Here is a 17868-nt window from a genome sequence, read left to right as displayed (position 1 = left end):
GCAGGAACAACCAGCAGAACTGGGAAAAAAAAAAAAATTCAATGCTTTTAATGCTGCTAATGATGTTGTGGACTGTGAAAATGCCTAAATGAAGAAAACCAGTCAGGAATAAAAATAACTTCACGCTGCCTCATTGCCTTTTCCTCTGATCTTTCACCAAAAGTCTTCCTCTGCTCCAGCATTACTCCCACTTTGAGATTCCCTGTGGCCTCCACAGCTTGTACCAGCACAGCTGATTGAGCCTGCAACAGTTTGTGCTGTGGATAGTTCGCTTGAAAGTGACATTTAAGAAACTTAATGCTGCTGTTTTTTTAAAAACTAACTTGAGTTCCATCTGGAGTTTTCATTCCTCCATACACATCTCCATCTATATTCTGCTGCTGCTGCACTGATGTGTATTGCCTAGAGCAGCTGTGGCTGCCCCTGGATCCCTGAAGTGTCCAAGGCCAGCATGGATGGAGCTTGGAGCAACCTGGGACAGTGGGAGGTGTCCCTGCCCATGGCAGGGGTGGCACTGGATGGGCTTTAAGGTCCCTTCCAAGCCAAAGCACTCTGGAATTCCATGAAAGCCTCACAACCTCTCCAGCCACACACAAGAAGAGATTTTACAGCAGCATCCAGGTCCGAGTAAGAGATAAATGTGAAGGTCCGAGTGTGGGATGCTAACAGCAGTTCCATCAGAGAGGACAGAGAGAGAAAGGCACTGACAGCTCTCAGGGAAGCAGAGAGACCCTTTCCTCAGGAACACATGCACTGCTGGGCTGGCCCACAGCCTGCTCTGCTCCCTGGCCACCCTGGGAGCTGTTCAGCCTCTGAGGAGCAGCCCCTCGTGCCATGCACTCGCTGCGAGGGCAGCGCTCCCGCTGGGATCCCCATGCCAAAGGCACATGCAGCACCCTGCAGCCAGCCGGGCCAGGAGAGACGGATTTGGGAAGCTGAGAGCCCGCAGGAGCTGCTTTCCTTCTGACCTGAGCAGCAGCTAGTGCACTCTTGTGGTCTTCCAATGTCACCACAAGCTCGTTGTGCTGGGACAGTAAGTTCTTATGCTGTTGCTACACAAAAAGAAGAACATCACACGTTTCACACAAAGTTCATTCTAAAGATCAGTTAGGGATCCTGGGGGGGGATTTGAACTAGGAAGATAATTCAATTTATTTTGAAAAGAAAATCCTGAGCTGGAATGGCAGCACTTATTTATCTCACATGGAATGCATATTAAACAGACAGAGGAAGCGAGCACACCAGGGAAGGTAGTTTGGAGGCCAGGGTTTGTGTAACTAAAATAAAATTAGAAGTAGGGGTAGATGTTGATGAACATTAAAAAAAAAAAAGAGAGCTGAAAAAATTTGGCATTGAGTTTTGCCAAAACTCAATTCTGAACTTCTAAAACCAAATTCCCAATTGTAATCTGTACCAATTTTTTTTTTTTTTTTAATGGGCATGTACTTAAAACGCAGGTGGCCAAAGACAAATCCAATTCAGCCTATTCCTCTCCTTTTGCTCACATAACAGAAACTACAAGTCTTCAGCACAGCCTGCTTCAGGCTTGGGAAAACTTGGGAAAAAATGTTTCCTAATGATCTTGAAAGTTCTCCCCAGTGCAAAGCCTACCTTGACATCCTGTAGCTGGGTGTGAATGTCTTGGTGAGCTTTCCTCAGCTGCCTGTTCTCCTCCTGTAAGTTATACAGGGATTCTGTTGAAAAGAAATGAAAAGAAATACAAAGTTTAAAGCTGGCTGGATTTATAACACCAGGCTAAGCACCAAAATTAAGACTATAACACGATCTACATAAAACCGCACATGACTGCTGCAGCAAGAATTAAGCAGAATAATTGTATGGCTTGTTTTTCTTACCTCTCTCCCCAGCCCTATTAAAAAGCTTTCCATTTTCAAGCAGAAAATTTTAACATTTGGTGAAATTTTCTATCGGTGCACCCAGTCTGCACCTGGAATTCTGCATCACTGCTCCCGCTGGGCGCTGCAGATGGCAGAATTCCCTATGGAAATCTGAATCCTGAGAAGGCAGAGAGGAAGGCACCCTCCTCTCTTTCCCCACATCACATCTGGCAAGTGAGAATTTTCTGTCATAGGACCCAGCTACTCCTTTGGAAGGGATGCCCAGATGGCCAGCACGCTCCAAAAGCTTCTGGGTCAGGGAGAGAGGCTTCTATTCCCACTTTTTACATGATGTTGACGTGGAGCCAACAAACAACCCCTGCCTGCAGAACCCTCTGCAGACAAAGCTGCAAACAGCTCCAGAACCAACCCCTGTGTTAGGGACACGAGGCAAAGAAGGCTCTGATGCACACAGCCCCATCCTTTTGTTCAATGGAATTGTGTAATGAGGATGGAAGAGGCCTGAAAACTGCCCAGAATCTCGAACAGGAAACTGGATGCCATGAGTAAAAACTGAATTCAGCATCCAAGTGTGCAGGTGCAACATGCTCCAGAGGAGCTGGTACATGCAAAGAAAAAGGAGGTATAAAATGTAAATAAAGTCACTTCATAAAGAGGCACAATTACATCTCTGCTAGCAGTGGCAAATACTCTTAAACTGCCTTTCAGTTACAAAAAAGAAGAGGCAAACCTTTTTTTTCAGGTTTATACAAGTCTTAGAATTAAAAATTAAAAACTGGCTCAACAACCTCTGATGCTTGACGGGCTTTTAAGTGCTGGGTTTTTTGCTATTTCTGTAACCCAGACAGAAACACAGAGCACATTGAACAGATTTCAGAGAGAGGCCACAGAAAATCATCAATAAAATGTAACTTGCCAGGAGGCAGAAGATGCACAAATGACCTGTGAGTGAGAACAGAGAAAATGCCTCTCTCACACCACACAGAACACAATGGCAAACACCCAATTTAATGTGGGCAGCCAGACACAGGTTACATTTACCCTTCAGCTTGGAGATCTCCTGCTCCTTTTCCTGCTGCAGCTGCAGGTATCGCTCCTTGTGATTTTGCTGAACTCTTCTCCTTGTTTTCGGTGATCTTCCTCAAGGTCAGCGTGCTGTTTCTTTAGTTCTTCGTGTTGACTCTGCAAATACCAAGTTGGGACACTGGAACAGCTCTGTATCTGCACATCTGGCTAATATTGTCTTTGGCAATTTGTTTAATAAGTGCAGATGAATAGGAAGCATTCATAACAGGAAGGTTATTATTCAAAGCATGCACATTGCAGCTCCTTTCAAACACAGAATGATCTCTGTGATGAGCAGGCTCCTATTCCAGGGCTGTGTCACCTCACCCCAGAGCTGCACTGTCCCCCTGGGAGCTGCTGAATGTGTCTAAGAAAACCCCTACGTGTCAAACGACGCGAGGGCTGATAAGTCGGTGTTCCCTACCAAGTAATTGCATCTGGTAAGATTAAATTACCCACTGGAAAGCCTGACAAGGAAAAACTGCAAGAAACCACCTTTCAAAAGTAAGAGGAAGGCACTGCCCACACCCTGCCACTCTGCAGTGATACCAGAGCCCAGCCAGGCCGTGTCTCCCCAGCACAAGCAGTTCCTCAGGGGCCCTGCTGTCCCAGTCACCCACCTTCAGCATCTGGTGCTGCACACTCAGGGCGCTGTACCTGCTGTTTGAGTCTTGCTGCAAAACAAAAGCACTCGTGTTAAACCCCCTGGCATCCCCCTGAGCTCTGCACATGCAGCTTTTGGGAGTCACCAGCCAAGGGATGCAGCTCCCCAGGAAACAAATCCATCTCTCCCCTGGCTTTGGAGCAGAGCAAGCTCCTACACTCTGCACCTACTGCAGCAACAACCTATTTTAACTCCTGTTACTCAGCTCCCAAACTGCTCCCCAGTTTCAACATGAAATAGCCATAAAATCCTAATTTACTTGCTTTATGAAGAGTTCTCTACAGGTCTCTGGATCCTCTGCCAGATAGAGCTTTCCTTCTGGCACTTGGTACATAAAACAAAGTTTCTTGATGTTTTTATACTTTCCAGTTCAAAGCCCATGTGTTAGAAAGCTGTCACTGTTCTTTTCCCTGGGGGCTAAGCTACAAAAAGATTTCTAACACCTTCTTATTCCCCTTTCCCCTTAAATATAACAACATTACGTTTGAACTACCGTAATATAAACAGGGGATTATTTTCTGAATTAATTTTCTGGAGAGATATTAGTATCTCCCACTATAGCTCAAATAATTAGGAATTGGAGAGCACTTATGAATGCAGAGTAGAACTGGGATAAGTGAGAGCTCTTTCAATTAGTATTTTGCAAGATCTCTTCCTTTGAACAGTCATAATTGCAAAGCATTTCCTTTTCCTTGCAACTCAAATAGCATCAGCTATTAAAAACTTGTGCTAGGAATGATGACTTACCCTTCCTTTATTTAGTGTTTCCTGTGCTTCTAGTTTATAAACAAGAAAATCTGCAACATAAAAGGAAAAGTACTGATGAAAAAAACACCAGGAGGATGAGAATCTGTGCTTGAATAACTCGGCTGTTGGGTACATAAATTCTCTTTAAGAGCTGAACATTTATGCAGAAACAATTTTCAAAAGGATCTTAAAAAAAATAGAAAAACAACCTATAGAGAATTTGACAAAATGCACAATTTTTGACAAAATATTTTCTTTTAGAAATTTCATAATATATCTTCACTTTAAAGTTTCATATTACAGTGAGAGATGCAGAGTTCAGGCTCAAGACTACAGATGGGTAATTAAATCTGTTACATTAACTCTCCCAGCAGAGGCCCAAGAGCATCATTCAAAAGGAAAAGGATATTTATAAATCGTGTATTCTTGGAAATAATAAAACATTTCCTCATTTGCTCCTCGATCCTCTCTCTTTTCAGGGTTTGAAAAGGTGTCTCACCCTCGGGTAGCAGAAGGACCATTCTACACTAGATGGCACCAGAAACCCACTGAGACCTGCACGGTGAGAATCGTTTATTCCTCCTTGTCAGCTTTGCTACAGTAATATTTTTAATTCAGCAGCTGAGTCCTCAGTTTTAGGAAGAATAGAGGCTCTACTCTAAAATTTGCAGTGAATTTAGAGACTGAGGAAACTCAGAGGATGGGGTTCTGCTGAACTTGCACAGAGGGCAGAGGTCTAAGAAGTACAATTTGTGTTTGCCCCTCACACACACCTAGAATTTAGTGTTAATCAGGAAAAGGCATGTAAGCATGTGCTCACCCCAAAGAACACGTAAAGGTACTGATTCCAAGTTTAATTTCCCGTTGATGGAATGCAGGAAAAGATCCCACGGTTTTGGTACAAGTTTTGAATTTTTGGCATGCCAGGACAGCATTTACACATGCCCATACCCCACAGTGTTGGGCTTTTCATGCACATGGATACAAACATAGTCTCTGGGTATATTACTTCATGTTGCAGTCATCTGTATGTAGTATTTAAAAGATGATTGCTTTTTAAAAGATCTGATTAAAAAAGATTAAATAAAAAAGAACTAGCAAAAGACCAGCACAACTCTGCCAAGTGGATCCTAATATATTGCTAATATATTATCCAGCTCATTTAAAATTGAAGAAAAACCATTTGAAATTACTTTCTACTATAATCAAGTTAAATGTCAAAGTGAAAAGCACATTTTTACCTTCCTTCGCTTTCTTATGTTCCAGCCTTTCCTTTTGTAATGACTTTTCTAATCTTGACCGGTGCTCATACACAACTGAGAAGAGAAATTTTGTACAAATCCCTTTAAAAAGTAACAGGCACAAACCCCACACCACCCACCCCAACACACCCAGTGAGTGCTGGCACGGAATACACCAGGAAAATCCAAGTGGAATGAGGTCATGGGACAAAGGGCAGTTTGTATCCCCTGTGACAGGAACTTTTTTCCTTTTTGCACGCTTTATCGATCCCAAATCCTGGGTTATTTGCATTGCTAAACATGGAATGGGATAAGCAGGCGAGGGATTTGTTTATGGAGGCAGCCAGCTGTGGTGGAGCTACCAAACCCTCTTCCCTTCTCAGGAATGCAGGGACATTTTCCACGTTTCTCTCCTCCCCTGCCTTGTTTGCACAGAGACAAGGGAATAAGACAGGACAGCTCTGCTGCCAGAGGAATTCCTGGCAGCACACGAAGCGTCACAAAGAGGGAAGGGAGATGCCCAAGGGCAGAGGTGCAGCAGGGCACTGGACAGGCTGCCTGGGCTGAGGCATGGGGAACCCGGGAGCCACCCTGAATTCTTCCAAGAACTGGGAATACAGCATTCCTTTGCACTGTCTCCCAGAAAAAATGATTCCCAAAGACTGTCCAAGCTGCCCATGATTCCTTTGCAGACACCATCCCAAAATGGGGGTTACATTTATGACTTTGTTTGTTGTATCCAGGTGTGTTCAGGACATCCAACATCCTCTGGCACAAAGTTCCCCATTTGGCTGCCAGTAAAGCAGGATTTCATTCAGCCTGTGCTTTGGACATGGAGTTTGGGAGGTGGCACATCAGACCCTATTTACCCTTTCCTCACCTCTCATTATCTGAAACAGCCAAGTTTGCAGCAAAGGTATTGATTGAAACTCATGGAAATATACAATTATATGTGTTTAATAGTACAATTACATGTGCTTAAGCTCAGTTTAACACAAATGCCTTTCACTGCCAAATTACAGTTTGCATTCTTTTAATGAGTTATTAATTTGTATTAAAACAATGAGTGATTTTTCCATCAAAACTAGGAAACTCATTTTTCTGAGAATAAACCATTGGTGAGCATAAGCCTTCAACAAGAAGCGTCCAATAAAGATTTGTATCTTGGCAGCCACAGAAAACTCCTCTTGCATCTTAAAACACGTTCTTTATTCCACCAAGGTGCATTCTGCAGCCTTATCTACCAGTGTTTACGTTTTGACTCAGAAGCTGGATTGCTAATCAATCCCTGGCACCTATCTCCACTTTGCTATTTATCTTCAAAAGTCAAGGGCATCAGTCAAGATGAGCCAAAGTATCAACACCCTCTGTAGGAAAACAAGCAGGCAATGAATATTCACAAAGTCACCACCAGGCTTGGAGAAGGGGAAGAAAAAATAAAAAAGGCAGTACTACAGTGATGGTTTTATTCAGGCCCTGAAGGTGGTGAATGCTGAATTATTGTGCAAAAGGAACAGTGGTTGTAGCACAGCAGCTCAGGAGAGCAATGAAAATCCATAATGGGCTTCCCCTCCCATGCAATCGGGGTGGAACAGGCTTTTTGGCAAACACGCGAAACCACAAATGGATTTGGAGGGAGCATTTTCCATTCCACTGCTCCGTCTGCAAGTGCACCTTCCACGGCTCCTCCCGGTGCTTTAACAAGTGTGTGTGTGGGGGGAAACCCTGCACAGCAAACCCATCACAGGGGCAGCAGGAAAGGGCCAGGAGAAGGTAGGATTTGGGCTTCAGGGACCTCTCAGAGCTCAGAGAATCCCTGCTGAGCTCGGGGTTTCACCCTGCACTTGCAGAGTCTGAACTCATCCTCTCCTCTACCTGCTGTGTGCCAACCCTTGAAATACTGGGACAAAGCTGGAGAAGTCCTAAAACAGCCCCTCAGGTGGCTAAAAAGGACAAGAAAAACCTCCTCCTCCACCTCTGCCCTTTGAGTTCAGTTACTGGTAGGCTCAGCACATTTCTCTCTGATAAAAGTCCATAGAGTGCAATGTACTGAAGGTGTTGATCAAGAATAATTATTAACAAAGCACAGCTTCCATGTTTTCTCACTTGCTCCTTTGGGGAGTAGCTTGCAGGTCAGATTTTATAAGTACATACAGGAGTTAATCTCCCATAAATTTGGATTATTTCCACCAGTTAGGAACTTTAGGAAGAGCGCAGACTACAAAGGGCTTGTTACTACAGCAGGGATTTCTCCTACTTCGCTGCCAGCCTGGATATAAGATGTCTGAGCAAGAATCTGAATGAAATAAATACACTGAAAAACAGGTTTTCGAGAAAAGTCCACCCCAGGAGGTGGTGGAACCTACATAAGGAATCTGACAAAATCCCACGGCTGGGATGCACAAATAATTCTTCCTAGGTAAGCTTTTAATTTTGTACGGATCTTTGCACAAATAATTGAACTTTACTTCACCATTATATTTAATAGAATGGTAAAAAAAATGGGGACAAATACTGTCATCTAATCTAATAGCTAACAGGCCCTATTCCAAAGCTGGATTTACTGCAGGTATCAGTTTAATTCTTGAAATTACCTATAGAATGTAACCTACACAAATGAACAAAGAACCACAAACTCACAGAGCCCAGAAACTGAACTGGTAACCTCACAGATCAATAAAGACCTTTCACCTTCAACAAGGAAACACTGAACAGTCTTGGAACTCATCCCAATAAAATCAAGTCCTTAAGATTTTCGCCATAAAGAAAAGGAATTGAGGGAGAAGGGAGGTGTGGGATGCCCTGCATGTTCCCAGGTTACACCACTCAGACCAGTGCTGAACGTTAATTGCAACACAGGAGTCAGGGAGGTGATGAAATTGAGATTGTTTAACAGTCAAGGTTCCTTCTCTTATCTTTGCTCTGTACCTCTAAGCAATAAAGCCATTATTAAGCAAATAAGCCATTACTGTACATTTAAAAGAAAGCACTGCCTAGTTTACATTATCAGCAATTTTGTGACCGTGCTACATTAATCATTTGATCAGAAAGATGATCCCAGAGTCTAAAATGACCCAGCTCCCATTACCTTACATACTGGAAAATTAAGATTACACTGGGATTCAAAAATACATGATACAAGAAATTTTACTAATTTCAACATGATTGTTTGTAACACAATTCTGAAGTCATTCTCCAAGCTTACAGTAACATCTTTCACTTAAAACCAGCAGATTTCAGTAGTCTTGGCAACTATCAGTGTTGTTTTCCCTCACACTGTGGCAGAGTTGAGCTGAACCAGCAGCGTGGGGTAAACCACACTGGCACTTCTCTAGTGACACTGCCAAGGCCTGCAGAACACAGACTTGCTATAAAAACAGTTCATTCCCCATTCTTGTCCCTGCAAATAGAACCATTTCAATTGTGAACCCACGGAAAAAGCTTTTCTGCTGAGAGTAAAGCATTTCCATGAGCCAAAGTGGAATCCCTTCAATAGGGGATGTAGGATAAATTCTCTAATCCAATGAAAATAATTAAAATTTTGATCTCAGGTGACATTTCATGCCTCCTCTGACACATTTCATGCTGTGAGGAGATGTTAATAATACAGCAAGAGCTGCTCCCCAAGCTTCCAGCCCAGTATTTATATCAGTGAATCTGCTTTCAAACAAGGAGATCCGCTGATTTCACTACTGGTAATCTTATCAGAAACAGATTATCAAACTGTGGGTAGCTGCTGGACAAGCAGCAGGATTCCCCACCACAGTACAAGCCATGCTGGCCACAGCATCACAGTGTGAGCTTCATCTATTTCAGACTCAACTGAGGCTTTAGCAATAAATGGATATTCAAGTGACACTGCAAATATCTTAGAAAAAATGGAAGTATTCCCACAATAAAGACTAGGAAATCTGTGTTTTAGGTACAGCACAAGGAAACAACATTACAGAAACCATCTATTTATCATAGAATGGTTTGGGTTGGAAGGCACCTTAAAGCTCATCTTTTTCTGCCATGGGCAGGGACACCTTCCACTATCCCAGGGTGCTCCAAGCCACAGTATTTACCATATATTGAACAAAATATTGCAGCTATTCAATAATTTATGTCCCTGAAGTTTCCTGGTGTGAATTTCCACAAAAAGGACAGAAATAGAAACCAAGGTAACGTGAAACTGATTTGTATGTGAGGCTTCATTACGGAACATGCAGGCAGGGATGGACTGCTCTCATTCTGCTCTCTGCAAACCACAGCTGGCACTGTGTGCACTATGAGAATTACCTTCCAAACAAACTCCTACACTCTGCAATTTACTCACATGATCAAATAATGGCTTTGTCTAATTACAGCCAGTCATGTCAAATTCCCCCTGGAAAACCACACCATGCATGGGCAGTTGTGCTTAAAAATGACCTCTGCTTTGACTGAATTCCCACATCATTTAATTTGCTCAGAGTATTAATAATTTGAAAAGTTTGTATTTAATATCTGGATCTTCACATTCAGGGGATTTTTTTTTTTTTTAAGAGAAAGCATAGCATCTGCTTTCAGAGATCCTGCACCAAAAATGAGCTATCAATTAAAATACATGTGTTCCTCTGACTCAGTGTTCCAGTAAGAAGTTCTAACCAAAAAGCTCCAGTAAGTGGTTCCAGTTTTGCCTTCAATGCAGTTCTGAAAAATGGGAAATGCTGGAGAATTTGGCACATTAATGCACTCTACCTCAGAAACACAAACTTGTATTTCTAAGAGATCATTGTGGCCTCTATTCAATAGTAAGGATGACAGGAAAATTAATTTCTAAACTGGAGCAAGCATCCACATTTAATAGAATCCTTTTACTCCACCCTGCCTCCCATAGAGCCTTTCTTAGAAGTCAATAACACCTCTAGGAAACAACAGATTTAAGATAAGTTGGGACAGAAGAAGGATTTATCATGTTCAAACAGTAAACTGTAATAGCTGCTGCTAAAAATAAGGTTGAGAATGGGTATTAAATGCGATTAAATATTTAATCCCTTACAGATAGGCTTCAGACCTGACTTTTATCAGGAAGGAGAGCATGTTTTCCAGAAAAGATTTCCAGTGCACTCAACAAAAGGTTTCTTCCAACCCTTGGTACTGTGGGTGGGATCAGCATCCCACCCTGCATTGCTGTTTTCTATACACCAGTAGATGATAAAGGTTTTTTTTCTTGGAGTGATGATAAATGCAAATAATTCAAAGAAAAATGGTGTCGTGATTTGAGACGTAAATTAGCAGAAAAATACACAAACTTTGATAAAAGCTGCAGAGACAACAGTTTTCTTCTCATGTCATCTCTGAATCTCTGGGTCTGCTCAACCCTCAGCTCCAGGAAACAAGGGCCTGTTCTTTCTGTCAAAAATTATTTTAGACTTTTTTTCAATTTTATGCAGGTCTAGTGATTGTATCGACATGGTGTCAGGATCTACATGAATATCTATATTCAGGAATTAGTAAAAAATAGACCTTGAAGAAAAAACCCCAATCTATAGATGCACAAACTACATCCAGAAATCAAGAGTTTGAGTTAGTGATTGATTTTTTGACTGAAAATGGCTTGGTTGAGTGTGTCAGTGTGGATAGGAGCAGGCTCCTTGCTCTGCCCTCTGGGAGCTCAGGCAGACCATACTTCTCTCTCATCATCTCTGTAATTAAGCCCTGGAAATGACTGCCAAACTCTGGGATCTGAGTCACCTCAGGAAAATAAGATAGCTAATTTCAGATACCTTAGGGGAGGGGGAAACCACAGAGGACGAGGTGGAGCAATTGCAGTTTCTTTTATTTCTTAATTAATGATGCATAGCAGAAAATCTCAAAAAGTTTGGGTTCTGCTACATGGCCAGAAAAAGATCAGAACTGCATCCAGCTCACAAGACCCCTCCTTAAACAAGGAGAGCATCCAAACAGGTTGGATTCCTCAAGTGCTCACCTCAGGCTCCAACAAGACTAGAAATTCATGCCCCTGAATCCTGAAAAAGAATCACAAGAAAAATCACCCAGCAAAGGATTCAGCTTTAATTACTTGTTCTGTATAGCTCTTTTTTTTCAGTAATCTGATTTATTTAGCTTTCATTACCATCAAACCTCAAAGCAGCACCTGACTTTCAGCAGGGCACATTAAATGACTTTTTCCCTGCAAGGATCCCATTCCAAAAAGAGAAAAGTGAACTCCGTTAGCCACAAATTGCTGGCAATATTCTCACCAGCACATCAGAGATGCTATAATGGGCACTCTAATCTCACACAGGGTGGAAGCCTTACTCATAAATTGCCCCACCCAAACTTGCAGGCTGACAAGCAAACGCCAGCCCAGTGAGGCAATGTGCTTGGAACATCGTTTTAAAGGCTTAGGAATTCAGGCAGGCAGGAGTATGTGACAGGAGATGACTGTCCAAGAAGCCAGAATGCAAACTCACCACCATCAACCCATCCTACCTCCCTCCTCCTGCCCCAGCTCTGAAGTGTCCACTCAACTCCATCACTGACAAGCTTTAGGAGACTTAATCAACATCAGTAACAAATATTGGGATCTGTTTTGCATCATGTTGGCCACCAGGTCTTGTGTTAAACCAGGGAGGGGGAACACCAAAACCCAGGGAACAAACCCACCGTATTGCCTCATTCTGCTCAATATTCCCCCAGACTGCTCTGTGATCCTCAGCCAGGGACCAGCTGGGGTGCAGAGGAAATGCTGCTGCACTGGTAGAAATTTATCCTGGAACTGTTATGTCCACAAGGAAAGGGCACTTGGGCATGGATTACAGGAATGAAAAAACAGAAATATGGGCATGTGCTCAATTTATCTTTCAAGTCAGAATTCAGCTGCTGGACATGGAAATTCTGCTATGGACCTGGAAACAAACTTCCCTGAGTTAACTGATCTGAACAGAGCTCCAGCACCTTTTCTGTGTACTTGGGTTATGAGTAAAAGCTGGATAACTCCAGATAACCCCAAATCTTGACGTTGAGCTGCAAAACAAACACATATCTATCTAGTTATATACATACATATATGTACATGCAAAAGCATATATGAATATACCTTACACCACATACCTCTTCCATACTAAAATTCTGCACAATTTCAAGCATTTCATGTGTTTCAAGTATTTAGAACATTAAATATCCATTGAAAATGTGAAGGGAGGTACAGCAGCCAGGTGCTCAGAGGAGGTTACAAACCAAAGCTTTCCCTTTCAGGAAGCCAGGTAGCAGAATTTGGGATGCTGGCCTTGCCATTTCAGGGGAAGTACACACAGAACCAACTTTTCCTCTTACAGTGCTACCATGGATCTCTCAGGCAGCAACAAAACACCATCAAAATAAGTGCTGCAGTGTTATGTGCAGCCTGAAAGTCATAGGAATGACAGGAATTCAGGATTCTGGTTTTAGGAAGAACAACCAACCACACAGGAGCTGCAGTAGATGCAGCTCTACTTGTCTGATGCATGTGAAAAATAAGCCATCAAATTAGTGTTGGTTCTTCCCAGCTCTGCCAACTCAAGGTACAAGTTTAAGGCACTATAAAAGAGGGATGTGACAGTGAAGTACACCCACATCTGTATGATGTCGGAGCAGCTTTGGCACCTGTGCAGTTTTCAGGGTAGATACGAACCCCTAAGGTGGCACAGAACTGTGATCCAGTACTGTGGTGCACTGTGCAATTCTACACACATAAAGCTACCTCAGATCTGACCAACTCCTAGCAGGTCACCCCACAGGGAGTCTTGATTTAGGAGAATTAGCACAACAGGTCCAGAGGAATCCACATTTGCTTTACAGCCGGTGCTTTCTAGCACTGGATCAGAAACCTCTGAGGAAATCCACACCTTGTCCAGAGTAGGGAAAACTCTTTTAAATCCATAGTCCCTGCTGGGCTGGCTCCCAAGATCACAGGACAGTCTCAGGCTGCACAGAGATTGCACAAAGCCATCAGACACGTTAAGACTCTCAGAGGAAGAGCAGGAAAAATGAAGATAGTAAAAGGCACTAACTGTAGGCTGTTATTAGGATTAGGGATGAAAACAGATTAAACAGATTAAAATAGTACACGAGGGGTTACTTAACACCCAGAGGATGAGAAGACAGAAGCTGCAAGGGCTAAAAAGACATCTGTAGATACTTTCAATCCTGCAGCAGTCACAGGTACAATCAGGCTCACCTGCAGCTCTCAGTGTGGTTCTGTTCTAGCAACTGAAGCCTGCTCCTGTATGGCCAACGATTCAAGACTTAGTCTGACACATTTTTAAAGGAGGCAAAGAGCACCAAGTTTTGGTTTTATCATTTTAAGAAATGCTAAATAAGATTATCTCTATATTTCAAATGTATATAGCGCTCAAAGAATGAGATTTTAAAATAATCAGCTTACTGGGAAGATCAGCTTCTCTATGAAAGACCTTATAGATAACAATGACTTTAGGTTTTCTCAGCAGTCAAACAATTTTGTGTCATCTCTAAATTTTGCCCCTGGTATTCCCTTTGTGGATTACAAAAGCAGCCCTACTTTCTCCACGCCCAGCCGAACTTTGATAGAGAAAAATGCCAAAGTTTGATGTTCTTTACAAAATCTTCTGCAATCTGATCCTCTAAAGGGGGCGAGTTTAAGATCCCAGCCTTTCTAACCCAGTTACTGTGTTCCCCAGGTCTGCCATTCTTCCCTTTGTACCCTGGGCTTATTCCAAGGGCCACCAAACACTTCTCAGTGGAGTGGCTGGAGCTGTGAACACCAGAGAGAGCAGAACTCCCCGAAACGGAACCACGTGCAGCTCTCTTCATATCAGGTGTGTTTGTTAATGATTCTGAGACTCTTCCTGCACCATTTCCCAGTGATCTGTGCATTCTGCCCTGGTATTTTCCTACATACTCCCAGGAGATTGAGCCTCCTTCATGTGTTGCTGTGTTTGAGCAAAACAAGGCAATGAAAAAGATAAAAATCTAAGAACGCTGGCTTTTCAAGGAAAAACAGAAAGAACAGCTCATTCGGGCATGAAGAACTGGCAAGTACCAAAAAAAAGGTTGTTATTAGCTACATAGATTTAAAAAAACCCATAAAAATGTGAAAAACAGTAGGGGGGACAGTAGGAAGTGATGGGAGCTGCACTCTGAGCTACAGCTGAGGATCTTGGTTCAGATTTTGGGCAGACCAAAGGCACTCAGGTCCTACACTACAACCATGTCCATAAACTCAGGAGTGTCCATGAACCTCAGGCATTTCACAAATGGACTCAAGTTTCACTCACAAGCCCTGACAGGGGCACTCACAAGCTCCTCTCTGTGCAATCAGGAAAGCAACTGCCTTTGTAGGCTCCAGCAGTCACAGCAAAACCCAACAAAAAGTCAGACAACAGGTGATATTTCACTGTCATCCAAGAGATTCAATCCAGTCAGACTTCCAGGGGCACAGCCACAATACAGCCTCAGGATCCTCAAAGACACCACTTTTAGAAGCTGCCTTTTATTTTTTTAGTTTACATTTAAAAATAAAAAGCCTCCTGATTAAATGGTTGTTCAGGAAATAGAAGTCCAAGGTATCCTTTTCTGCACAGCTTTAAAGTCTTATTTAATCACCCAGGAGAGCTGTGAACACCAAGAAACCAACCCCTGTTGATACAGCACCCTCCTTTCCTTTAACTTTGCCCTTCAACTGGCTTCTTTTTAAAAGACTTCAGAGTGCTTCCATCATATTTCAGGCCCCAAAGTTATCTCTAGTCCAGGATCTATAGACAAACTGGTTATGGTGCATGGAAAAGATCAGTTGCATCACTTTACCAATGCAATACCTTAATTTTATTGTTCTCATAAAACAGTAAACTCAAAGAATAATCTTTGGACAGCCAAGAGATGTAGCTCAGATATTCTTAGAGGTTTGTTTTCATTGGCCATCAGGAATATTGTTTATTTAAAATCCAGGTCATTTAAAATCAAAAGTTCAAAGTGCAGTCAGATACTGCACCTGCAAATGGGATTTTCTGTCAGCATTTTATGTTGTGTCCAAGTCTCTGCTTAAAGAGAATTCCTTCCTGTTGTTCCATAACAAAGAGTTAAATAGGAAAGGTTCAGGAATGGGTTTGGTGGTGGATATCACAGTCAGCACTGTGCTTGTGTCTCTCCAGCTGAGCTGGGCATAGGCACAGGCTCTGAATTCCCTGTGCTCTCCTCACTAACAAACTCCTAGTGCAAAAATCCAGGGCCACTGCAGAGAGACAGGGAAGAAAAGTTTATTTCCCAAATCCTCTGGAGTCCTCAGGAACATAACTTCCCTTTCCTTCAGTGGGATATTAGGCAGCTAGTGGCTGCTGCTGCATTTTGTATTTCTCTGGGCTCTCACCCTCTCTTAGGTCTAACATCTACTTCCAGAACACAGCAAAATTTAAAGAACCATTTTTTATTGTTACATTTTTCCTTCTATTCTGTGACTTAATTGCCAGTGATTATTTTTTTTAAACAGGGTTTACTGCTACTGTACTTGGCATAGATAAATCCTCCTGCTTAATGGGCTTGATACGCTGGCATGGATCCCAGAACCATGTGAGTTTATTGCATGGATCATCAAATCTATTAATGTTATCAGATCCTGGTCCATATTTCACATTTCCCATTGACACACTGACACAAGCAAGAGAATTACACAAAATGCAGCTCCCACAATTGCCTGCTGCTCCCATGAACATGCTTGGACAGATGATGGCTACTCAAAATAATGTTTCAAGCATGGAAAGTTCAAACCACAAGTCCAGACCTCACATATCTGATCCAGAGAATCTCTCCTCTGTGTAAGGATAAAGGTTGTTGCATGTTCCTCTTTGGCAGAGCTGGAGTGACAGAAAAAGCCAACTTGTCAAATTTTAACTTGAGAACAAGATGTTCCTGTGTCCCCTATTGGCAAATGCACAGCCTAGCAAGAGTAGCCCTTTAGCCATCTGCCACACACCCACTTCCCAGCCAAACATTTACACCTTTTTCGGGACTAAAATGAAGGTTTCTGGCAAAAAGCTCCACGGTATTACCTGGAAATGGCCTGAAATTGAAATACTAGGTAACGATGGTGTCAGCTGGTGACTAAACACACTGAAGGAACAAATCACGGTAAGAATCTTACAGCATAAGCCCAAGTCTGTGCTGTCTGCACACAAACTGTGTGCTGCCAGGCATGCTTTGATGGATGCTTCCACAGGGAAAAGGATGGCTGAGGATCATCCTGAAGTTTAGTGTTGCTACAGCAGATCCCTCTGATTCTTCTATGCTATTTTGAGAAAGAAAACTTGAAAGCTGGCTCTGGGCTTTATCTGTGCTGACCTGATAACCTTGCACTTGACAATTAGAGAGGTGCTGAGGTCTTTCACTTCCCAGACCATTGATGTTTCAGGTACATCCCTGCTGCTTTGCTTCTGATTTCTGGGCATGCACATGTCAGACATAGACACCTTTTCATCTCCAACTACAGGACACCCACATCTGCATCCTTAAACCAAGATACACAAGGATCTGTATTTATGTGGCACCTTTAAGCCAAGAAATTCAAAGTTATTCCAAAAGTAATAGAATAGCCTTACCCCTGTAACTTGCTTGAACTTTACTTTTAAATCACCCTTTAAAAACACTTTATTAGAATACTCCTCTCCTCCATCCTGGAGCTATTTAAGGTTTATGCTGCCCAGGAACTGCAGATGGATGTTCAGTTTAAAACCCTGCAAAGACAACAGAGAAGCCCACAGAAATCCCAGCCTGGACACGGTCTGTACTGTTCGATGGGCAGCAGGCAGCACGCCTGCCTTTCCCTTTTATGCCAGGAGCTGCCAAGTGATATGCAGTCCTTTGGGAATAAGAGTCACTGCAGGCTGTGTGGGAGCGAGTGGGAATGAGAGCTCTCTAGGAATCCACGACAAAACCTCACCCTGACCTCGGCGGGGCTGGGATCCCAGGGCGGGGAGACCCTACAACCCCACAGGCTGCAGGAAAAGAAGGGGGGGAAGGAGCAAAACTTTGAGAGAGCCGGAGGAAGAGGAGGAGGGTGTTCTGCAAGCCCTGGGGAAGGGCAGCAGAGGCTCCTGCCGAGGGAGTACCTTGTAACTGAGCCGAGAGGGACTCCTGATGCTGCTGGTACTTGAGCGCCGTGGCCTCAGCCTTCCTCAGCTGGCCCTGCAGCTCGTAGTAGAGCATCGCCCCGTACAGGAACCCGAACACCACGGTCAGCAGCAGCAGCGTCTGGAAAATCCGCTTCTGTTTCCGGGAGCACATCCCGTTGCCCATGTCCCCGGCGGGGTCCCGA

The 17868-nt window shown here is 43.1% G+C and overlaps 1 protein-coding gene and 1 long non-coding RNA gene across 2 annotated transcripts in view; one reads left to right on the top strand and one right to left on the bottom strand.

Moving 5' to 3' along the window:
* GOLIM4 (golgi integral membrane protein 4) overlaps positions 1–17862 on the bottom strand; it is a 30219-nt gene extending 12357 nt beyond the window's left edge. Inside the window, 8 exon segments of the mRNA XM_008633728.2 lie at positions 969–1052; positions 1612–1694; positions 2901–2963; positions 2966–3041; positions 3545–3598; positions 4336–4385; positions 5577–5651; positions 17663–17862. Of these exon segments, the coding sequence (XP_008631950.1) occupies positions 969–1052; positions 1612–1694; positions 2901–2963; positions 2966–3041; positions 3545–3598; positions 4336–4385; positions 5577–5651; positions 17663–17849 (672 nt within the window). The 5' untranslated portion in view covers positions 17850–17862.
* LOC108446760 overlaps positions 5662–17868 on the top strand; it is a 19502-nt gene continuing 7295 nt past the window's right edge. Inside the window, exon 1 of the long non-coding RNA XR_001862053.1 lies at positions 5662–16685. This is a non-coding gene — a long non-coding RNA (uncharacterized LOC108446760). The remainder of the gene's footprint in view (positions 16686–17868) is intronic.

Source organism: Corvus brachyrhynchos, unplaced genomic scaffold (assembly GCF_000691975.1).
Source record: "Corvus brachyrhynchos isolate BGI_N302 unplaced genomic scaffold, ASM69197v1 scaffold544, whole genome shotgun sequence".
NCBI classification, from domain to species: Eukaryota; Metazoa; Chordata; class Aves; order Passeriformes; family Corvidae; genus Corvus; species Corvus brachyrhynchos.
Note: the sequence above shows the minus strand (reverse complement) of the source record. Positions and strands in the feature narration are given on the sequence as shown.